The sequence below is a fragment of the Dioszegia hungarica genome (genome assembly GCF_025882075.1).
Source record: "Dioszegia hungarica strain PDD-24b-2 chromosome Unknown MKK02contig_16, whole genome shotgun sequence".
NCBI lineage: Eukaryota > Fungi > Basidiomycota > Tremellomycetes > Tremellales > Bulleribasidiaceae > Dioszegia > Dioszegia hungarica.
Window position 1 is genome coordinate 451,474 of NW_026515773.1, and position 21,953 is coordinate 473,426.

General features: G+C 57.2%; 8 protein-coding genes and 1 non-coding gene across 9 annotated transcripts; 3 read left to right on the forward strand and 6 right to left on the reverse strand.

Annotated features, from left to right (window-relative positions):
• Window positions 1-236: 236 nt before the first annotated feature.
• On the forward strand, window positions 237-1,770 carry MKK02DRAFT_38264 (Gtr1/RagA G protein conserved region-domain-containing protein; the record flags this gene model as incomplete). The annotated part of the gene is made up of 8 exons (XM_053090016.1): window positions 237-263; window positions 316-337; window positions 387-420; window positions 473-563; window positions 624-1,031; window positions 1,093-1,358; window positions 1,408-1,523; window positions 1,577-1,770. The coding sequence occupies 8 exons, from the start codon at window positions 237-239 to the stop codon at window positions 1,768-1,770; spliced, it is 1,158 nt and encodes a 385-aa protein (XP_052943382.1).
• Window positions 1,771-1,990: 220 nt separating this feature from the next.
• MKK02DRAFT_38265 (uncharacterized protein) lies at window positions 1,991-3,782 on the reverse strand (the record flags this gene model as incomplete). The annotated part of the gene is made up of 4 exons (XM_053090017.1): window positions 1,991-3,187; window positions 3,235-3,334; window positions 3,379-3,434; window positions 3,477-3,782. 4 exons carry the CDS (start codon window positions 3,780-3,782, stop codon window positions 1,991-1,993), a joined length of 1,659 nt encoding a protein of 552 aa, XP_052943383.1.
• Window positions 3,783-4,118: 336 nt separating this feature from the next.
• Window positions 4,119-5,524, reverse strand: MKK02DRAFT_38266 (uncharacterized protein; the record flags this gene model as incomplete). The annotated part of the gene is made up of 2 exons (XM_053090018.1): window positions 4,119-4,608; window positions 4,650-5,524. The coding sequence occupies 2 exons, from the start codon at window positions 5,522-5,524 to the stop codon at window positions 4,119-4,121; spliced, it is 1,365 nt and encodes a 454-aa protein (XP_052943384.1).
• A 2,914-nt stretch (window positions 5,525-8,438) lies between these two features.
• Window positions 8,439-9,403, reverse strand: MKK02DRAFT_28416 (uncharacterized protein; the record flags this gene model as incomplete). Its single annotated transcript, XM_053087548.1, has 7 exons — window positions 8,439-8,490; window positions 8,557-8,701; window positions 8,743-8,823; window positions 8,946-9,089; window positions 9,156-9,168; window positions 9,214-9,345; window positions 9,392-9,403. The coding sequence occupies 7 exons, from the start codon at window positions 9,401-9,403 to the stop codon at window positions 8,439-8,441; spliced, it is 579 nt and encodes a 192-aa protein (XP_052943385.1).
• Window positions 9,404-9,638: 235 nt separating this feature from the next.
• MKK02DRAFT_38268 (ATP-dependent RNA helicase DED1) lies at window positions 9,639-11,643 on the forward strand (the record flags this gene model as incomplete). Its single annotated transcript, XM_053090019.1, has 4 exons — window positions 9,639-9,708; window positions 9,742-10,085; window positions 10,118-11,292; window positions 11,337-11,643. The coding sequence occupies 4 exons, from the start codon at window positions 9,639-9,641 to the stop codon at window positions 11,641-11,643; spliced, it is 1,896 nt and encodes a 631-aa protein (XP_052943386.1).
• Window positions 11,644-12,427: 784 nt separating this feature from the next.
• On the forward strand, window positions 12,428-12,929 carry MKK02DRAFT_28418 (uncharacterized protein; the record flags this gene model as incomplete). The annotated part of the gene is made up of 4 exons (XM_053087549.1): window positions 12,428-12,516; window positions 12,568-12,647; window positions 12,713-12,773; window positions 12,830-12,929. 4 exons carry the CDS (start codon window positions 12,428-12,430, stop codon window positions 12,927-12,929), a joined length of 330 nt encoding a protein of 109 aa, XP_052943387.1.
• Window positions 12,930-13,148: 219 nt separating this feature from the next.
• Window positions 13,149-15,030, reverse strand: MKK02DRAFT_17905 (capsular associated protein; the record flags this gene model as incomplete). The annotated part of the gene is made up of 3 exons (XM_053085859.1): window positions 13,149-13,522; window positions 13,589-14,061; window positions 14,093-15,030. The coding sequence occupies 3 exons, from the start codon at window positions 15,028-15,030 to the stop codon at window positions 13,149-13,151; spliced, it is 1,785 nt and encodes a 594-aa protein (XP_052943388.1).
• Window positions 15,031-15,535: 505 nt separating this feature from the next.
• Window positions 15,536-17,742, reverse strand: MKK02DRAFT_17147 (putative anion transporter; the record flags this gene model as incomplete). The annotated part of the gene is made up of 11 exons (XM_053085739.1): window positions 15,536-15,565; window positions 15,603-15,731; window positions 15,765-15,944; window positions 15,987-16,544; window positions 16,577-16,748; window positions 16,795-16,950; window positions 16,986-17,265; window positions 17,300-17,363; window positions 17,406-17,450; window positions 17,501-17,554; window positions 17,599-17,742. 11 exons carry the CDS (start codon window positions 17,740-17,742, stop codon window positions 15,536-15,538), a joined length of 1,812 nt encoding a protein of 603 aa, XP_052943389.1.
• A 3,053-nt stretch (window positions 17,743-20,795) lies between these two features.
• Window positions 20,796-20,878, reverse strand: MKK02DRAFT_t12. The gene has a single exon. It is a non-coding gene; the product is annotated as a tRNA-Lys (tRNA).
• Window positions 20,879-21,953: the final 1,075 nt, after the last annotated feature.

Sequence of the window (21,953 nt, forward strand, 5' to 3'; positions counted from 1 at the left end):
AGTGAGGTGATGTCAGTGAAGGCAGAGGTGGAGATGCAAGTCGCGTAGACGATATCCTTCGCGTCTGCTCTGCTCTGATCGGATCTGCTCAGCTGCTGATGTCATCGATCGAGTCGCCCCCGGAACCAAGCAAATACGACCTCCGCTGGTCCGCTCCGCTAGCCAGAGTTCCAACTTCTTTCTGCTCAACACATCATCAGCCTGTATACTGCGTCATACAAAAGCAGCTGAACGCAATGTCAGCAGCAGCCAGACGGAGCAAGGTGAGCTGACCGTTTACTGAACGGAGGAGAGAGCGGCTACTGACCTCGATAGCTCCTATTGATGGGGAAATCAGGTTAGCTGGGTCGCGAGTCAATGCTCGCTATACAAGCTGACTGTCTAAGGAAGCGGCAAGACGTCTATGCGCTCTGTTATATTGTGAGCTGCTCTCCCTGCAAGCTCCAGGTGGACTCCAAAGCTCATGATATAGCTCGAATTACAGCGCAAAGGATACTCGGAGACTGGGCGCCACTATTGATGTCGACCAGTCCACGGTCCGCTTCCTCGGCTCTCTGGTCTTGGTAAGCTCAGCTATCGACTCTACCTTCAATGAGCGGAGAGTAACTTCAGCTGATCCGTAGAATCTTTGGGACTGCGGCGGCCAGAATGCCTTTGTCGACAACTACCTCACCGCCCAACAAAGCACCATCTTTGCCAACGTCGCCGTCCTGATCTACGTCTTTGACATCACGTCCACCGAATGGGAAGCCGACCTGAAATACTTTGACGAGATCCTGACTGCCCTTCGGGAAAATAGCGGCGATGCGGGAGTTTGGGTGCTCATCAACAAGATGGATCTGGCGGACAAGGAGGATCCGGCGAGAAAGAAGTATGAGGAGCGCAAGGCGGACGTTATCGCTGTGGAGGAAAGAATACGGAGGGAGCGGAAAGAAAAGGCAGAGAAGAGCGGGAAGAAGATACCTGAAGGAGAAGAGGGAGGGAGTATACGGTGCTTTGCGACCAGTATATGGGATGAGAGCCTGTACAAGGTAGGTTGTTGGGCGCATAAAGAAGAGGACGGTCTTTCGAGCTCAGAAGCTGACAAGAGAGGCTTGGTCATCCATAGTGCACACGCTCATTCCAAATATCGGCCTGATCACCTCCCACCTCACATTCCTGCGGGATCTCTGCCTCGCCGCCGAGGTCGTCGTCTTCGAGACCGAGACCTTCTTGGTAATAGCCAAATCTGGAACGCCGCTGGATACGGACCCGTCCGAGCTGGACGTAGCGGAGACGGAGTCGGGAATAGGCAAGCTGGACAGGCAGCGCTTTGAGAAGATCAGCGAGATCGTCAAGGGTTTCAGGAAGACTTGCCAGTGAGCTTAGGAGGTGGTAAAGCCGTTTGATTGAAAGCTGATATAGCAGGCGAACAGGCGAGCAATGGCTAGGCTTTGAGAGCACCTTTGACCAGTGTAGCGTGATTGTCGAGCCGATGACTCGCAACTCCTTCGTCCTCGTCGTCTCCAACGACTCCAGAATAGGTCGGTTCCCTGTACTGCCGAAATGTTTAGGTGGATCGAGCTGACCAAAGCAGAAACGGCAATGCTGCAGTACAATCTCAACATGGCTCGAAACCACTTTTCAGAATTCTCACAAAAGCCAAGCCTGGATCGCAAGTGCGGGTTGTGCAGGGGATCCAAAGAGCTCAAGTATGAGGCGGAGGGGGACGATGATCCGAGCGTGATGGCGTGGGATGATTGTGGCAGGGGGTTGCAACTGCTCGGATGATTACCGGAGCTGGGGTAAGCGGGAGCAAGTAGAACCGTCATGTTGTATATGTGTAAAAGTCCCATGCAGGACATCTCCTCCGGACCACAGTGCCACATGAGCATCCAAGCTTATGCAGACCTACAACTGATAACCGTCAAGACCGTGAAATATACCGCTAATTAATGATCTGCCTATGAAATGTAACAGGACACATATCCGCCCCCTCTTCCTCAAGCCCCTACTTGAACTCGGCAAACATGCTCTCAAACTCATCTCCATCCACACCTGGCAGACTCCCCTCGCCATCCCCACCAAAATTGAAATCATTCAGATCGATCCCGCCTAATGTCCCATCAAAGTCCGCCGCCCGCATCCGCGCGCTATCTTGGACGGGGTATAGGCTTGACATGTCCAGACCGAGCTGGTCTGGCTGTTGTTGAGCCGGATTGACGGGAAGTTGAGCGACCGACAGGTCCGACTGCGTGATAGGCGCGAGTGGCTGGGATGCAGCATCGGGACTGGCTTGCCGTGTGGTCCGCCCGCTGGCGTTGGTGAACATCCCAGCAAGCTCGTTGAAGTCGATATCGCCCAGCCCGTCCAGGGGGTCCAAGCTGTCCGCGGTGTCCATGGTGGGAAAGGCAAAGTCTAAGCTTTGCACCGGAGGGGGAGCGGGAGGGTAAGGTTGTTGGGCTTGCTGCAGAGGCTGAGAGGATGAGATTGGAGCTGGAGCGACAGCCGGTGGTTGTTGGACTTGTCGTGCTGGCGCCTGGTTTTGCTGCATCTCGGCGAGCAAAGCGTTGGCCGCTTCCCGGTTTGGCAGTCCTGGAGCAGACCCGCTCATGTTCTGTACGGCCTGCTGCTGGACAGGCTGGGCTTGTACCGGTAGTGGAAGCGGCACTGGTGCCTGGCTCTGAGCGAACCGGTTCAGGTCGTCCAGCATGCCCGCCGCTTCCGCCCCTTGCCCCTGCTGACCCATCCCACTGCTTAGACCGGACATGAGCGCATCCCCGTTGATGAGCGCTGATAGCTCCTCGATGCCCATGCCAGTCAGGTCCATCCCGTCATCTCCGCCCATACCCGCTTGAGCGCTATAATCCACCCCGGGTAGGGATATAGACATAGCGACTGGCTCCGGGTTGGGCTGCTCTGCGACCCGAATCTCCTCGACCGGCATGGCAACGTCCGATGGTACACCGGGAAAGACCACCTCGCCTGACGTGTACCCGACGAGACCCTTGGCAGGGTCCGCAGCGAGGAGTTTATCGAGCGATACGCGGCCTAGACGGCCTGGGTGCGGGTCGGCCTGGAGGAGGGTGAGAGCGGTAAGAGGGATCGAGGGGATAGATGGGAGAGGTGGGAGACCGGGTACGAGTGAGGACGGTGTAGGGAGTGGCTTGGCGGTGGAGTTAGGAGTGGCTGCTTGAGCGCATTGCAGCTGGAGATCAGCTGCCGTTGTATGAAGCGAACAAGGGATGGACTGACGAGATATGACTCGATATGTGACCGCAAGGATTCGTATTGAGTCCAAGCGAGCTCGAGCCTTTGTGACAGATGTACCGGTGTACGCTTTGTGCCTATCCCACTATTATATCAGCCACAGAATTGCTGTCAAGGGGGCCGACCCACAAGTCACGCGAGTACGTCCTGTACTGGAGCAGGAGGGTAGCCGCCACGAGGCATTCCTGAACATGAGCTGTTACCCTCTGCAAAACTCGAAGAGTCACCTTGTACATGCTCCCAAGCTCAGCGACCTTCTCCTGTACCCACGCTACGCCTCCCCTTGTACTGACTCCTCGACCGACTTGCGCCAGCGAGGGAGGTACGAGTCCGCCATTCTGGATTTCGCCTTGCCCGCTCCCTTGACTAAGGCGCGCGCGCTTGGCTGAGCGCTCGGGCGATGTGCCAGCTTGAGAGGTGGGTGTTCGTCCCGGCGCAGGATAGGACTTTGGCGTGAGCGCTACCGAGGGGGAGTTGGGGAGCTTCGGCGTTGACCCAGCGGGGCGCTTAGCGGGGATTCGAGGGGCGGACATGGGAACTATATCTTGAGGAGAGGGGTGTCATGAAGCCGCCGCTGTGGTCGGCTTATATATGAGGCGAGCGGGGGAGGGGCTGGTTCAGGTCGGGCGAATCACTTCGATATGGCCAACAACCGAGATCCTTTGGAAATGACTCGGTCGAAGCAGGGCCGGACGTTACGGCATCGACACCCGCACCAGGCAGCTCCAGGGCTTCAATCTTCAAATAGTGCAGAGGTCTCAGCTAGAGGCGGGTAGCACTGTAGTGCGGTGATGTCGGCTCTTCGTAACTATCTCATATGCCAAAAACCATGTCTATCTATACTACAAGCTCACTCATTTCACTCCCGGCTACCTGACGATCGAGCCTCGCCTCTCCTGACTGTAAGCCCCCCTGCCTTGCATCTCCTCATCCGCCCATTCCCTCGCCTCCCCGTCTGGCTGCACCCCATCATACTCCCCATCTCCCATCTCGCTCCCCGGACTCTCCTCATATTCCCCACGACGAGCCTCTGCCCACTCGTCATTATACCTCCCCTCCGCCTCTTGCGGTCTTGACGACGATGAAGACTGTGATGTGCCCGATGGGACCCGCTCGTCCATACGCTGCGGGTGTAGTCCGCCACCCGTCCGCCAGTCTGGCCGAGTAGCAGTGGACGAGGTCTCGCTCTCGTAGGTCTGCCGAGCGGAACGACGATGAGAAGAAGCCGATGCGATACCCGCCCGAGCCTCGAGTTCTTCGATCCGAGCGAGGGCTTTACGGAGGATGATGGCTTTCGAGTCGGTAGGTAGGGCGAGGGGGAGGGCTGACCGCAGAGCATGGAAGCCGGTATTGATAGACCTGTTATTAGCGAGATCCAAATACCAGACGGATCAACTCACTCTCTGCGCTTCTGCTCCGACATGAGATGTGCGAGACGGCGCGTCTGACCAACGACCTGCTCCTTGCCTTCTCCTGCTAGGCTGACCACCGAACCCCGCCTGGTATCGGCATAATCTACCCTTGGACCGGTGGGCGAGTAGCTCTGCGCCACCGGGGCTGGAAAGTACCGCTCGTCCGTCCTTTGCGATAAAGGCGCAGAACGTAGTGGCGGGGAGCTGTCCGGCTCGTGCTTGACTCGGACAGGCGGAGAGGGATTGCGAGGGTCATGTGGCGGTGGATGGGTTTTGCGTGGAGGGGGTGGAGGGAGGGCTGGGGGATGATAGGGGTAGGTGTGAGGCCGAAGGGGCTGCTGGGATAGGGGATGTTGCTGCGAGGGGAGCGGAGATGGCTGCGAGTAGACGGCCGGCCGTGTCATCGATGGGCTGAGGGGTGGGGGGAGGTAGGGGTCCCGAGGGGGACCATAGCTGTGAGGTGGGGGCCGGGAGGTTGTGGGTGATGATTCGCCCGATATGGACCGAAGGGAGGGGAGCTGGATTTGACCGCGCGATGGTAGCCGTGTCTCTGCGCCCCAGGCCGGCTGGTACGGCTGGATGGACGGAAGGACTTGTCTTGGTGCGTATGGGTCGTGCGCCAATCCCGCCAGACTTGGGAGAGTGATCTTCTCCTCGGGCCGCCCGCTGACTCTGCGACGGTCCGCGTACGGCTCGTACCGCACATTCTCCCTGGGCTTGGAGTAGTCGGTGTAGGGCCTGTGGTCGTATTGCATGGAGGGGGATCGCGATGTGGACGCCGGGTGGTACATACCCGACATGGGATGAGCGGGCAGGCGGGGAGTCAGGATATCGGTAGGAGGTAGGGTAGCCGCGGACGCCATACTGACGGATGTAGATAGCGCCGGGAGGGGAGAAGAATGGGGAATGCCGTAGGGGTTATATGGATGGGATGTGATGGGAGGTGGGCGGTGAGGCTGTGATAAATGAGAAGCTGATGGAGAGTCCAGCCTAGTCTTTTCCTCGTGTCCTTGTCCTTGTTGAGATGGAGCACCCCGGAGTTGATCTCGCTCGTGATGGGCTGTTGAAGGAGGGGTCATCCCCTATTCTGGCCCGATTTTACGCCTCTGGGACCTGAACGGCGTGACTCCGCTTGACGACCGGGCAGGCGTCTCCGATGAGGACGACGGAGGAGATGGCGGTGGAGATGGAGAAGTGAGGGGGCGTAGGGGGATGACGGTGCGCTCGAGCTGTCCGACGAGTATGGGTCCTTTTGATCGGCTGTGAGCCGTTATATTGCGCTAAAGCACACGCAGTGGATCGCAAAAGGGGGGACACTCCTTGCTGACCCGAGCTAAGCTTTTGCTTCTGCAAGGGGACCCCGTTGGTTGTCTAGATGAGATGGGTCCGAGTCAAGCGTAGCTCGGCGGTTGCGCGTGATCCGCGTGTCCGTGTCCGTTGAGGCTTTGTTTGATGGTCTCCCCTGGCTTCTGCCGCCGGCGTGGAACAAAGGAACCAGGAACAGGGCGCAGGGCGAAGGGGAGGGACAGCGGAAGGGCGGAAAGGAAGGGATGTCAAAGGAGGGTCGGTAACGGCGGAAGATTACCGAGAAGCAGTAACGAAGGGGGGCGTGATGACCCCGTGTGTGCGTGTGTGGGTGTGTGCGCGAGATCGAGGAACAAGATGAAACGTCTGATTGTCTGAGCATAAGAATGGGCCGAGCATGGTTCAATCAAGACACTCACCTGAATCCAATCTCTGCGGGAATGAATGAGCTGACCTCGCGCGAACAGTACCGTTGGACGCAGGAGAAACGCAACAGTTGCGAATCTCTGCTCAGCGATGATGGAGTAAGGTGTTCGGTGCTAGAAGAAAGAGAAGAAGATGCAACAACGCTAGCTTCCCAGTCGAGCACTGCGTGATGATGTAGCCGCATGATATTATTGCATTGGGCGTCCCTGAAGATCTCCTCAAGCCAAGAACTTTTGCCTTTGCGGCTAACAGCGTATAGCGCCTCAGCTCGGATCCGCACGACTTCCCCGCCTTCATCGACCCGATATCGAGCATCGTGCACATGCGATGGGCAGCACTGGGCAAGATTAACTTCCATAATCGCTAACCCTATGCCCCGCGATGCTCCGGACGGCGGATTCCCTAGAAGGCGTCGGCGCCACCGTCATGATGCCTCAATTCCGATCGGCATGGCCAGACTTCTTCCCGGCCAGAGGCAGATGATTTGGCGGCTGATCACGACCGAAGCGCAGCTGATCAGCATGCCGTCAAATTAACTTTTATGGTTCACGGAGCAGTGCTCGGCCCAACAAGCCGCAGTCCGGTAAGCTTAAGCGAGAGCGGCCGGACCTCGGCTGAGCGGTTCGGCCGAGGGGCGGAGTTAAGTGAAGACGGTCAAGCGTACCCCATACTGCACGAGTACGTCCAGGTGAAGCCGGTCGCCTTGCGCGCTGTCAATTGCCGCGATAAGACTCTTCCGCAGCTGTTTCGCACGCTGCGAGCGTGAAGGTCTCATGGTGAAGACAGCAAAGCCGGGTTCCGAGGAGATTAAAATCCTGCCGTGAATCATCAACGCCATCGATCGTAAAGGATCGACGGATTACCAAAGTGATCACCGTTGCCGTATGCTTCTCTTCCCCCGTGTTCAGCGTCTTCCGCGGGAGTATGCTTCGGATGCGGCTGGATGCGGACAACTGCCAGGGCTGCAGCAGCAGCTGACAGCAGCTGACGGTCTCACCAACGCTAAGTTAGGAGCGGTTGCTTTTTATTGATACTGCGAGCTGACAGCGCTGACAGCCGAGAGTCCACTCCTGCTGTTGACCAGTGTCCGGAATACCGGTGGCAGGCGGAGGCGCAGCGATGTCTAGAGATCCCTGCGCCTGCCGTCTACGACAGCCCGCCATGACCATCAGCTGACCGCGGCGCGAGATAACATCGACGAACAGTAGCAGAGAGTATGCAGCAGGACCGTCTCTACTGGCAATTGGACGAGACTCCTACTTGGCCTGCAGCTGCTCGGATCAACGCCCTGGTTGTACCGGCCTCCTTGGACAGGCGGTCCGACCATTGCATCTGCACCGCTAGACTTATGCTTGACGAGCTTACGAAGGATGCTGCGAGTACATATATATAGATGGCGTGTGCAGATCACCTCAGCAACGCATGTGTTCCGGTCCATCACTAGCATGCCTACTTGGGTAGATCCCGGTCAGTCGGCTCTGGTGCCATCGTGATGGCGGCTAGGGCAGAACGTTGAGTGCAAATGGCATGCGCCGATCCCCAAGCGACACATCTGCTGCCTTCCATCATTGGCATGCTTGCTTCCGTGTGGCGAGGCTATACTCGTCGGAGCTGATGCCAACGCGATTGCGGCCCAAGGCGGACGAAGACGCAGAGCGTGTCAGGGAGTATGTACATCGTCTTACGCCGGGAGGACCATCATCACGCTGGAAGGTACAGACCATCCTGCCGAGGAGCACTCTGGTCGCGCAGTTCACTTCTCCGCACAATATTAGTCCCCCTTGACCCTTTGAGCATGGTACTCGTGAGAGCGATACGCATCCTACAAGGCGTAAACGCGAGGATAAGTGCGTCAGAACGGATGCGCCAAATGGTAGTACATCATCATTAGCGGGGTAAGCGCCATACCCTCCTGAGCAGTCGCCTCAGGTACGAGTCGTCATAAGTGTCATTACATTGAACTAGTGCAGCCCGCCCAACAGGGATCTCCCTTCCCTCCGCTGCTACAGGGCCCTCCCGGCCCATTCTGGGCTCGCACCGCTCCGCCTATTGAGCCAAGATAGAGCGGACGAAAGAGTGGTAATTGATCTGCCCGTCCCTGCGGTGTCAGCAAATCTCTCCCTCCTCGAGCACCCGAATCCTTCAACGATGAGAGCATACGCACTGCACTGGGAACCCCTTCAACAGCTCATCGACCTCCTCATCCGTCATCTTCTCCCCCAGCTGCGTCAAGACGTATCGCAGCTCTCCGGCGCCAATAAAGCCGTTCCCGGCCTTGTCGAAGACCTGGAAGCCTTTGATGAACTCGTCTGTATCGTCAGCGAGACACAAGAGAATAGGGTCTATCAACCTGAAAGCAACTTGCCTGCTGTTCCGGCGGGCTTCCAGCCGTCTTGACGGTTCAAGATCTGGAGGAATTGGTCATACGAGACTGTCTGTTAGCGGGGCTTCAGCAGCGCTTCGCATAAACATAAGCAGGGCTGAATGATGCGCCCGTCTTCCAGCAGTCCCATCCACTCCAGCTGCACTGTGTCCCTCGGTGCACGGACTCACAATTTGTCGATACATTCTGCTCCAGCTGAGCCACCTCGGCCTGAGTAGGGTTCTGCCCCAGTGACCGCAACAGTGCGCCAAGGGATTCCCGGGGTACCTGCCCGTTTCCCCGCTTGTCGAAGAGTGCGAAAGCCTCTTTGTATTCTAGTTGTCAGTTCAGATGAGTTGGGTGGCGAGCTAGGTGAGGGGTGGGCCGAGCTCGAGATTTACCTGCGTTTCCGGACTATCCCATCAGCGTAGCCCTCTGTGGGGATGCAGCATGACTCACCATGCTGACTGTGGGATATCTTGCTTGAGCTGTACTGCTGATGCTGTCCGAGTGCCTGTGCAGAGTTTGAATGTGTCTCGACGCGTCCGAGCTCAAACGCGACTTGATGAGGAATTCCGCGAAATAATCATTCTTTTATTATCTCCCGTTCCATTCTGACGCGTCTCACTAGACTCACTTTGCCATCCATCAGTGGGGCCCTTTTCCCCTTGAAACTCTCCGCTGTAAAAGATTTTTCACCCAGCAAAGCTCGAAGTCTCCTTTCTCCTCCTATCCTCTTATCAAGAGATTATCATCCCACACCCCGCACTCACACACAGCAGTCCCGCACTGTGCACCCTACTGCTGAACAAGCACCAGAAAGCAACTTCAAGAAACAATCCTAGACGGATCAAATCGCCACTCGCCACCTTGCTCAAACAACTATGACTACTGCCCACCTCGCTGCCAACCATGAGGGTGCCAACGGTACCGCTGCTATCGAGAAGAAGATGAGTAAGTTATAATCTCGAAGATAGCTGACCCCAGGCGGAATCTCGCTCAACCCCACTCGCCCTGCCTACGTCCCTCCCCACCTTCGCAACCGCCCCGATGCCGCCCCTGTCAAGCTCGAGACTATGGCTGCTCGTGCTCCCGCCGCCCACACCAACGGCTTTGGCAACTTGCCCACCCCGGCGCCTACTCCGCCTCAAGCCGCTCGCGCTGCCGAGGATGGCGGCTGGGGTCCTCCCCCTCCCGTTGTCCGTACCATGGGCTCGAACGGCGCTCCCCCTGGCTACGGTACCTGGAAGAACGGCAAGCATGTCGCTGGCTCCCGCAACCAGCGCATGGAGCACGAGCTCTTTGGTGAGGAGGGTGATGGTGTCCACCAGGTGAGCATACTCGCCAGCAAAGCTGATTTCAGGCTACTGGTATCAACTTTGACCGCTACGCCGACATCCCCGTCGAGGCCACCGGCGAGGGCGTCCCCGAGCCTGTCACCACCTTCACCGAGGACCACCTCGACCCTGTCCTCCTCGAGAACATCGAGATGGCGCGGTACAAGACCCCCACCCCAGTCCAGAAATACTCTATCCCCATCGTCCACCAGGGCCGAGACCTGATGGCCTGCGCCCAGACCGGTTCCGGAAAGACTGGCGGTTTCCTCTTCCCCATCCTCTCCTCCATGTTCAGCACTGGACCGCGTGCCTCTCCCCAGGAGCACGGTGGGTCCTACGGTCGCAGCCGCAAGGCATACCCCACCGCCCTCATCCTTGCTCCTACTCGTGAGCTGGTCAGCCAGATCCACGATGAGGCGCGCAAGTTTGCCTACCGATCCTGGGCTCGGCCCGCCGTCGTCTACGGTGGTGCCGATATCGGCTCGCAGATCCGCGCTCTGGACCGCGGGTGCGACCTGCTCTCCGCCACCCCCGGTCGTCTCGTCGACCTCATCGAGCGCGGCCGGATCTCGCTCGCCAACATCAAGTACCTCGTCCTTGACGAGGCCGACCGGATGTTGGACATGGGTTTCGAGCCCCAGATCAGGCGGATCGTCGACGGCGAGGACATGCCGGGCGTTCAGGAGCGTCAAACCCTCATGTTTTCAGCCACCTTCCCCAGGGAGATCCAGGGTCTCGCCCGGGTCTTCCTCAAGGAGTACGTCTTCCTCTCGGTCGGTCGGGTCGGTTCCACCTCGGAGAACATTACTCAGCGCATCGAGTATGTCGACGACCAGGACAAGCGGTCCCTGCTCTTGGATCTGCTTCTCGCGGAGCAGTCGGGCGGGTTGATCCTTGTTTTCGTCGAGACAAAGCGCATGGCCGACTCGCTCTGCGACTTCCTCTGTGCTCAGCGTCATCCCGCCACTTCCATCCACGGCGACCGGACCCAGCGCGAGCGAGAGGCTGCTCTCCACGCGTTCAAGACTGGTCGCGCTCCCATCCTCGTCGCTACCGCCGTCGCTGCGCGAGGTCTCGATATCCCCAACGTCACCCACGTCATTCTGTACGATCTCCCCTCGGACGTCGCAGAGTACACCCACCGAATCGGTCGTACCGGTCGAGCGGGTAACACTGGTAACTCGACTGCGTTCTTCAACCGGTGAGTATTTAGCTTGTGAAAGTATAGGCTCAGCTGATAAGCAGAAACAACATCGGTCTCGCCAAGGACCTCATTGAGCTTCTTACCGAGTCTCACCAGGAGATCCCGGCGTTCCTCCCGTCCATCGCGTCGGAGCGCAGCTTTGGCGGCGGATCGTCGTACGGCTCGAGGGGCCGGGGTGGAGGACGTGGCGGTGGTGGCGGACGCTCTGGTGCGGGTCGCGACACTCGTAGCAGCGGTGGTGGCGGCTTTGGCGCGCCCCGGTCGGGCGGTGGTGGCTATGGTGGAGGTTACGGCGGCGGTGGTGGCGGCTTCCCTGCTGCCTCGGGCGGCGGCTCGAGCTGGTGGTAAATGCCCACTCGGTCGAGTCGTACCTCCTAACCGCCTCGTCTCGGCCGCCCCTCTCTCCTCGGTCTCGCCTCTTACATCGCCCTGTACCTTTATCCCCATTCCCATCGATACCCAGCACAATCTATACACCCGGAACATCCAAATTCGGCGGCCACGACCTTCACGACGACGTTTAACGACCTCACCCTAGACTACAACACTTTTGGGCTTTTCGGGCTTTCTCTCTCCATCTCGACAAGAGACAGCTCAAATCGAGCCTCGACCTCGGTCTATCCCCCTCCCCTACCCCTCTCCACCGCACCCACGTTGACGTCGTCATTATAGTAATTACCCACAACCGCCCTATCCCGACTTTGGACACTTCCAAGCGGAGAAGCAAATACGACCTTTTAACGGCTTTTGGCGCGGGCGCAAACAAGACGGCTTTTCACATAGACCTTAGATATCATAGATGGGGTCTGAAGGAAGGCAATCCAAATCACGCAGGCGCTGGAATCAAGGGGTTAGCGATTCTCCTTATCAAGTGTAGATTATGCATTCCGTGTATGGTCCGCTAGGGATAAGGCTGGCGGGGAGTACTTGTCGTAGGGTCGAGATGCCGGGAGGTGGGACAGATCTGCACCTGGACAAGATGGAAAGGCTGAAAGTGAAACAGCGATGACGCAATCAGCCAGCTTCACGATCGCGCCAGCTGCGATCATCCTGGACTTCTCGACCTCCGTTCAACAATCCCACATTATAGACTCCACCTCTACCACACCCACATCCGTACAACCCAATCAAAATGAGCGCAGACAATATGACCGCTATCCTGATGGGCGACAAGGTGCTCGCGCAGGCAATGACGAGCGACCTGGAGAAGGTCGAGGGCAAGTGAGTTGGCAGCGCTTCGGAAGCGTCGAGACAGACAGCTGATGATCGTAGCTGGTACTTCAAGGAGTCGGCCTTGATCGATCGGGGACGGTACTCCGAGTCTGGAACTCACACTACATGCGGCTGGAAAGGTATGTGCAGCTACCGCATTCCTGGGTTTTTGGTCAGCATGAACAGGACTGAGCTGACACATCAGGCGAGGCCAGCTATTTCAACTACAAGGGCGAGGACGGCAAGGAGATCAAGGATATCGCATGGTAGGTCGAGCCTTGTCCATACATGTCATTTAGAACAGCAAGGGCTGATTTTTCAGGTTCTACCCTACCCCCAAGAAGGGCGCCGAGCACCTTTCCGGGAGGGTGGCTTTCTACGTCGGCAAGGCAGGGTTGAAGGTTGGCGTGCCTCCCGTCTAGTGGAGGGGATAGGGAGTGAAGGTGCAGTAGACAAGCAGAATGAACAAACGTGTGAAGCCATAAGTCGATCATGATCGGGTCGGCTACAGCTCAGAGAAAAGCCAAGATCTCGACCCATAAGACACATGCTGTATTGATATATCGTTTCTATAGATGCCCAAGCTATCTACCCTAAGGTTCAACCTGATCGTCAGCTGATCGTCCCTTCATATTCTCGAACTAGCTCACCTCATTCTGCAACAAGAACCCAACTCTCCGCTGCGACTTTGCCGCCGTCCTTCCTCCCGTCGTCCGCATCTCCTGACACACAAAGCTATCTGGCGGTCCCGCCCAGTCATCCAGCACGTAGTTTCCGCCGGTATGTTGCGGCTCGTCCCTATTCCCAAACAGATCCAGCGCCAGTTGGGTGTGGGATACACCGCCGTATGTGGTGACGCAGCGGGGGTTGACGAGGATCCGAGCGGGAGTGTAGGCGGAATTGGGGACGAGGTAGGCCGAAGCGGGGAGGGCGTCGAGGGGTGCGGGCGCTTCCTGTATCTCCTCGTCGATCGCATCGACATCTGTCCCTTGCTCATCATCCGCCGTTGTGGGTTCTTGGTTTTTCCCGCCCATCTGCCGCTTCTGAACTCCCGCTTCTTCCTGAGCGACCGCCTTGGGACCCGCCTCCGTCTCTTCAATCTTGACCTTTGGCTCTGGGTCATACGCTTTCTCCACCACACCCAATTCCCTCTTCCTCGGGGCATTGTCCAGCCCCCGCTTGTGCCCGCCCGTCAACTTGACATGCCCCGCCCGCTTCCCATCCTTCAGACCGCCATTCGCCGCATCCGACCACAGATCGCGGCAGAACCACATCTGCGTCGAGTCCATGCACTGGGTTTCGGGGTCCCAGTCGGGCTGTTCCTGAGTGGTAGAGAGGTTGTGGGAGAGTGGGGATGCGCGGTAGGCGATATCGCGATAGTAGGATTGTTCCGGATCGACGACGTGCGTACCGGATTCGCAGCAGAACACCTGGAATGGCAGGTGGCCCTTGTACCGCTCCGTCCCGGCAGTATCTCTGGGCGGTCCAGCTTCGGGTTTGGAGTTGGACTTGGCCTGCCGGAAGAGGTTGCCTTCGATATCACGGGTACGCCATCTATTATCAGCCCAGCCTTGCGTTGACTTACCGATCGGAGAAGATGAAGAATCCATTGTGCTCTGCCCAATCCATCCCACAAACCAACGCCGCCCCGTTCACCTCGCTCACCCGCAGACTCTCCAGCACGTCGTTGGGGCAAGTGAACCCCTTCAACCAAATCACCCGGTGGAACTTGATGCTCCGCTTCTTCCAAAGCTCATGCAGCGGCTCCAGCGCCAGATTCCGCGCATACGCCTCCTCGAGGGGATAGTACGACGCCGAGGGGTCGACCGTCATGGGCGGAACGCGCCGGATACGGAAGGCGATACCGAGGATAGTGAGGATAGATTCGCATAGATCCGCCAGGGTAGGAGTAGCATCCGCCGAGTCCATATCGAGCATGGAGACAAAGAGGTTCCGCGTCCCCAGCCGCCGAGCGACCTGGATGATGATGGCAAGTTGATCGACGAGGAAGTGATCCGCAGAGTGGATGGTGATAGCGATATAATAGAGATTGTCCTGCGCCGCCAAATCCTCATACTTGTCGTCCCGGCTGTTTTGACCAAACGGCCGGATCAACGTGGGGCATGCCGCCGCTACCCACCCGTTGAATTGCAGCAGATCATCGACCACCGTCCGCATCACCTGCGTGTCCAGGTGCGCCGTATCCCTCCCGGTAATGAAGGGCTTTTGGAAGCGCGTCCAAAAGTCCATGATCCCATCCCCGACCTCGTCGTCAAACAGGTCTGGCCGCTCATCCCTTCCTATCCGCGCCTGCAGGAAAGGGTACTTCGCCGTATCGAGGTACTTGTCGGTGAGGAGGACGCGCTCGAGAACACCATGCGAGATGATCTCCTCAGAGTCGGTGTGGGAGGGGAAGAAAAAGGATCGAAAGAGGAGAAAGCCGATAACGACCAAGGCGAGGCGGACGACGACGCGCTGCGCCGAGTGCCGAATAGGGAGCCCGCCCGAAGGCGGAGGAGCCATGCTGGGGGAGGTGGGACGAGGGGTGGTGGGTCGGGGATGGCGTCGACGGGATTCGTTGAACCCCTTGCTGGGGAAGATGGATTGGGCTGGGATTAGCGAAAGACTGGGCGAAGGCTTACAGGAGACGGAAATTTTGCCGGGTTGGCGAGCTACGCTGGGTAGCTCAGGCGTCTAGGTGGGGGCTCTGTCTACTCTGCAGGATGTCTAGCAAGGGCGTAAGGTCGTTAAGGTATGCAGATATAGGCAAAGTCACGAAATCTAGAACGGCAGCGCGTCCGACAGCAAACTTCCCTGAATTTGCCTTGATGAGCAGACCCGTGCGACTCCCGTCCCGCTTCTTTCAGTGTTCAAGGTCTTCTAAGGTCATCTGTGGCAAAGGCATCTATGGCTACATGTGGTCTACTCAGAGCATACTAGTTGTAGATTCAAGATTTGGGATCCAGGTATTGAGATCCCGAGGATTTTACGCCAGCTCGACAGAGTGTGCCTCAAGATCTCACTTTCACTATATGCTGCCTCCAACAGATTCAAGAGTCTGGTGCACGTCAGTCCTGACCGAATGGAATACTCACAAATTCACTCGCAACAGGTCCATCCAAGATGTCAAGCTCCTCCTTAGTAAATCCGAGACGAGGGACGATGTATAATCGGACTGGGACCAAGAGTGAGATGATGACCGGGAACCCAATCGCCGCGATGGTCTGTTGTCAGCTCCGGTAGCCCTTTGAACTTACTTGCGTGATGGCGAAGGTCGCGGCAAAGCCGATCAGTTCGATGAAGAGGAATATGAGGATGCGGGACCGGCGGACCTTGTTGAGGGGTTCACTGGGCGATGTCTTTTGTCGATCTCGGATGAGGTAGAGCATGAGCTTGGTCACGCCAGAGCTGAGCAGAGCAGCCGTTCCCATGTACCACTGACATGTCAGCTAGCATTCATGTGAGTCTGCTCAACTTACGAAAAGCCCCGCCATCACCCCCTTGGGAATCAAGCCTAGGACATGCTGGAACGGCTTCGTCATCAAAACGAGACCTGTCATCAGCCTTGATCTCAGCGAGGACTTACAAAGCACGCCCTGCGCGAGATTTGACACCCGCTGCTCCACCACCGCAACAGGTACCTCTTTCCTTGGCTCTTCGACCTCTTTCTCACTCATCTTTGCCGACTCTTGCACGCCGCGGCTCGATCTTCGCTTGAGCCCGCTGCGATCTGATTTTCCGCCTCTGCTCGAAGCGCCAAGCTGAGCCTGGTCCATCTCGAACGATTGGGTCGGTTCCACACCCTCCTCGCGGAAGCGTGATCCGGTTGTGGGTGTGCTAACCGCTGTGCGATCCTCGTCCTCATACCCCATGATCACAAGACTTGCAGTGTGCAGAGGTGCTTGAGGGATGAGACCGTTTGGCGCTGGGAGACCGAGTAAACCAGCGATGAAGGTGGTGATACCGAGGAGGAAGAAGTCCCAGTGGAACCCTGGTGGCTTTTGAAGCGGAAACTCGGTTCCTTGCGCGATGAGAGACTGAAATTAGCGCGGACTAGTGGTGGACTTACTGAAACGTTGGCGTCAAAGTAGAACAGGATGAACAGGACGAGGCCGAACGGGCAGGCGATGCCGACGTATTCCGCTGGAAGCTCCCAGAAACGCACGAGCCACGCGCGATTGTTGGCGGGGACAAAGCTTTCTTCTATTACCGGAAGAGTCATGTTCATTTCGCGGACAGCGCTACGTTGTCAGCTCGTGGATGCTACATGTGCCTCTGCCAACTGACCCGTTGAAGTACCCCCAATATGCCAATCCACTGGTGGCGATGACGGTAATGGGCATACCATAGTCCCCGCAGAAACGCCTGAAGCCTTTTGAAACGTATCCCGACTCGGCGACCGCGGTAAAGTAGTGCGGGGTGACCAGCATGAGTATGGCGAGTCTACTGTCAGCCTTATGCTTATACTGGTGACTTACAAGATGCCCAAGAACCCGGCTCCAACGCTGCTCTCTGTGAATTGCCGCTCCACCACCTGGATCCCATACTGGATGTACACAGCCGCAACGTAAAATCCGAACGTCTCGCATGAGAAGCGGGTGACGTATTTGAGTAGCGATACGCCGTTGACTAGTGCGACGATCCAGTGGAAGATGGCGCCCCAGAGATAGACCCAGCCGATAAAGTGGAGGTAGACCGGTGGGTTGGCGCGACTCTCCATGATGTCGTAGATGACCTTGTTGAAGACGGTAATTGGACCTGTGATCAGTATGAGTGTCGAGCGAGAACGTACCTGTTACACCGGATATGAGGAGAGGCTGTCCGCCAAAGAAGGCAGCAAAGAAGGCGGCCATGAACTGCCCGTCAGCATAACCCTTTTCGGTAAATGCCAAACTTACAGATGATAGTAGAACTTCCTGCACACCGTACTGGCCAGTAGTTTCCTATCTCATGAGCTCTGGCTGTAGACACCGTAACACTGAGGCAAGCTCACAATAAGATCGAGCGAAAAGGCAATCCCAGGGAAGACATTCGCAAAGAAGATGAACTATCTCATCAGCGTTTAGTTTACCAGTGTTATGAGCCACATACCCATGTAGCAGGCACGACCCGATAGTTCCAAGCATCCGTCCAGTCGCTCCCATAGTAGGGTGCTCTGGCCTTGATGTCCTTCCAGATCCCCCATCCAATCTTCTTATACCACTGTTTCTTTCCGCCAGCACCGGCACCATTCATGCGGGACTGACTGCCCACTGGCGTCGCTGCGCCCGACTCGATGTCGCGCTCCGGCGTCTCTGTATGTCTGCCGGGCATCATAGGCTAGTATACCAAGTGCAGGTGTGTCCGATTGGAAGTGAGCGTCCGTGGACGAGAGGTAAAATGCTTGTTGACAGATGTCTCGGTCTCAGTGTCGAGGCGGTCTCAACGGTGAGTCGCTGGGATATCGCCAAGTATGTGTTTGAGTGCTTATGGACCCTGCTGGTTGTCCGTACGCCATACAGCTTCCAAGGTAGACACAGGTAGAGGGTACAGTCAGTGGGATGGAGGAAAAACGCAACGAGTAGAGCGCGATGACGCTTGACCGTCAACAGCCGCCGGCCGGATCCGGGCCATTTCCGGCGGAATTACGAGATTTGAGCATGTGGAGTGCAGCTGCGTCGGCAAAGGTTTAAAATCGAGCAGAGCTAACAGAGCTAAGGGCGGCACTGCTACAGGGAGTCGAGCGTAGCCGCGCAGGGATCTAGCTATAAAGGGCAGACTTGGCACATTGCAACCAGGAACATCCGCAGCAAAGGCAGGCACGAGGCCGAGGAGGGGTCGATCTGCAGGAGGAACGCCGTGCTATCGGATAGATGGACCGACAGCGGGTCACCAATGGATACAATGGATACAACACTCAGATCTCACGTGTATGATCTATTCCCTGCGCTCTTCCTCCTCCCACTTGAGCTCCTCATACCGCGGTGGCAACTCCCTCACCCGTCCCGCATCTCTATGCACCACATACTCCAGCTCCTCTTCCTCTTCCCTCCTTCTTCTGCTTGGCCCAGCTGCCTCCCGATCGAACTGCGCCAGCGTCTCCAGCTTGAGATCCGTGACGTCTCCGTCATCGACGGGCGGCTCCGCGTGTGCCAATGCACGATTGGTCGATAGCGAGGGGTAGGATGATTGTGTTGGGGAAGATGGACCAGACATGAGGTGATCCTGGGAGGCGTGCCGGCCCATACCCGACGTCGCTCGAACGCGCTCGATCGGGGACATGGTGGATGCGGTGTAGGATTCGATTGGGGTACGAGCTGGCGAATCCCGGAATGGATCCCCTCGGACAGGTGTGCGAGCGAGTGCGGCTGGGCTCGTGTCGAGTGGAGGAAGGTGTTGATTGTCCAACGACGACGCGGACGGGGATAAGATGTCCAAGGGAGTTCCGTCCGAGTCGTCATCTGAGCGACGCTTGTACGATCCGAGCGGCTTGGCGTCGTGGAACGCCGTGAGCTGAGCTGCCTTGCGCCGCCGCCGACGAATCCGATAACAGCAGAAGCAGATACCGACGAGGGCAAGAGTGACGAGCACGGATAATACCGAGACGACTGTAGTGCCGACCGCATTGAGCTTGGTCGTACTCGACCCCGCCGAAGCCTCGTCGCTTGGGAGACTGAGCGTGGTGGTGGCAGTTCTGAATCAGCTCTGCTTATACCAAAACTCACGATGACCCCGTTATACTCGGCACATCCGTCGTCACTCCCCCGTTATCGCTAAAGCCATAACATCCCGTCCCGCCTTGTCCGACAGTCAACATCTTGCTGGACCCGCCGCTCGCCCACTGCTTTTCGTCTCCAATCCCCGCCACGAGAATGAATCTCGTCCCCTTGGACAGCCCAATTGTCCAGTTCAGATGCGTCACGCCTTGCTGCGTCCATGTGGTCGGCTTATCCGATATGGCCGATGAGGGTAGACGATCCGCATACGAGCTCGAATAGGTGACGGGAATGCTGAAGGAATTGCCCATGGGAATGATTCCAAACATGGAGGGAGGGTTGGTGGTATTGCCGTGCTTGCGGTCAGAGGACGAAGGGTTGTCGGCGACTGGGCCGCTCTGCCGGGCCTGGAGGACGTGTTCGGGAAGGGTAAAGTCGCGCCGACCCGATTGTACACCATTCTCTAACGACGACGGCCAAGTCATGGACAGGTTGGAGCATTCGGGAGGGTACATTCCGCTGGTATCGGAAATGTTGAAGCTGAAAGTGTAGAGGGAGAGGATTTGGTCATCGGAGAGGAAGCAGGTTGCATTGGTGGCATTGGTGGGTTTTGCGACGCCTATCGTCAGCGGGATCGCGACCTAGACTTACTGAGTATGTCTGTCGTTCCCGCAAATCGAATCCCACTCGCTCCCCACATGGTAACCATGAAGGTCACGCCCGCAGGTTGGTTAATCGGGATCGTCCAATTTGTCGCAGTAACGGGAATTTCTGGTACCCACAACTTGCCGTCAGCTCGGACTTGATGAGGACGTACATTGTAGCTGTGCTGAGCAAAGTCGGTCGGCGTAAGCAACAAATGCCATGGTCCGTCATCGCCAGTCCACCTATTTATCAGCTAGGTCTGACGAGTCGACGTACGTGACGGTCGCATTTTGACATTGCACCGTACTAAGGAGTCAGCTCTGCTGGACCTAGAAAAGGCAATAGCTTACGGCGAGACCGTGACAGTCATGAATCCAGCGAGAGCCTGCTCAGCCAATACCGCCGCTACTACCGCCGCACGCCATAGAGACGGGACTGGCATAGTCAAAGACGCCTTTGGATAGACGCGTGGGTGATGTCGACCGATGTCGCAAGAAGGAGCCTGATTTCTTCGCGTGGCGAGTCCGACTGATTCGGCGCTACAGCCGCACACGATATACCTACCGATGTATACAGATGATCAGAGAGATGTTGGATGCATCAAAGCAAGCCAAAGGCCAAGGCAAGATTCGAATGTTCATTTCAGGGAAACCCGGGCGTGTCTCATCGGGTAACGTAATTGCCAGATTAGGTCATTTGTGGCAGCGCCACTCCTTCTCCTTCATTCCCTTGCCACCCTATGCCGTTCGTCGTCGATCATGCGTTCTGCAGCTCCGAGCATGGGTGCAGTACCAGCGGGGCTTCGGTATGTGGACTGCGCTGCCCTCCAGGGTGGCACAGCCGCGATGGCGGAGGAGTTTCGTCTCTCACTCGACCAGAATCGCCACTCTCTCTCCCCCGGCAAAAAATTCGCCCATGGACCTCTGGAGGACTCATGGGTACGTCTGCAGCCCCGCGCGGGGCTCGAACCCGCGACCGCGTGATCGCACAAGGCTAAAAGTCACGTGCTCTACCAACTGAGCTAACGGGGCGACCTCTAAAAATGGCTGAACGACGATGGCGCGTTTGGGGTATTGTCTGGCTCGATTTTCACAGTGTGAGGCCGCGTGCTGGCCGATAGAACGCGACTCTCTTTCGCATGTACCGATGAAAGCAACCCCCCTTTGACTAGCCTTGAGGTACGACGGGGATGAAAGCTACTCGCCTTACCAACCCCCACCTCAGCCAGGACAGGTCTTATCCCTCACTCGCCCCGGACCTTTCATCTCCATCGCCAAGCCGTCTTCGCTGCTCGTTTCGCTTGTCCAGTGACTGAGGCCGAGGCTGCATGATCACGCTGTGCTCAGTCGCGCAGATGGACATCGATGAACAAGACCTGCCGCTTCACTGCAGGAGGCATGCAGGACTGGGACACGGCAGAGGAGTAGATCATGGCGGTCTCTGCTCGCCTCTGCTCTGGGAAACGGCCTCCAGTCACGCATCGTGAGCATGTCACAAACAATCTCTACGCTGTAGAAGACATAGCTCCTATCCGTCCTCGACATTGACATAATCTTGCTTGCCGAGAAATACTTAGATTTTACAGACTTGCTCCAGCTCCACATCGTACGCTACCGCTGCGTCGACTAGAGCGATTGCTGTCCTTCCTCCCCTGGACATCTCAAACGCAAGACGACCGAGTGGTGGCTCGACAGTGACCGAGCTTCATCCCAAGCATCTATAGAAGGCCACCTCGGGAGACGTCGGGAGACTCTTCCCGGAGATCAGTACACGGATATTGACTGTGAGTGATGCTTTCTCCTCTGTCGGCGCATCTCCTCAATCTTGCTCTGCCTTGCTATCGCTGCCGCAGTCTACCCTCCGTCATAACTCCTCAAGATCTATATACCCTCCCCAGCTTCAGATCTATAGGAAATCATCGTGGGCTGCCTCTTCCAAGTTGGGGTTTTAATTATAGCTGGGGGGTCTTGGGAATTTTGTAAGCGCAATTACGACGACATTTCACCTCCATCCAACCACGACCTCTTGTTTCTGCACGATTGCTCTTATGAGATGAGCTTTTCTGCTCTCACGTGGGATCAATAATGGGACAAGGGGGTGGGGAAG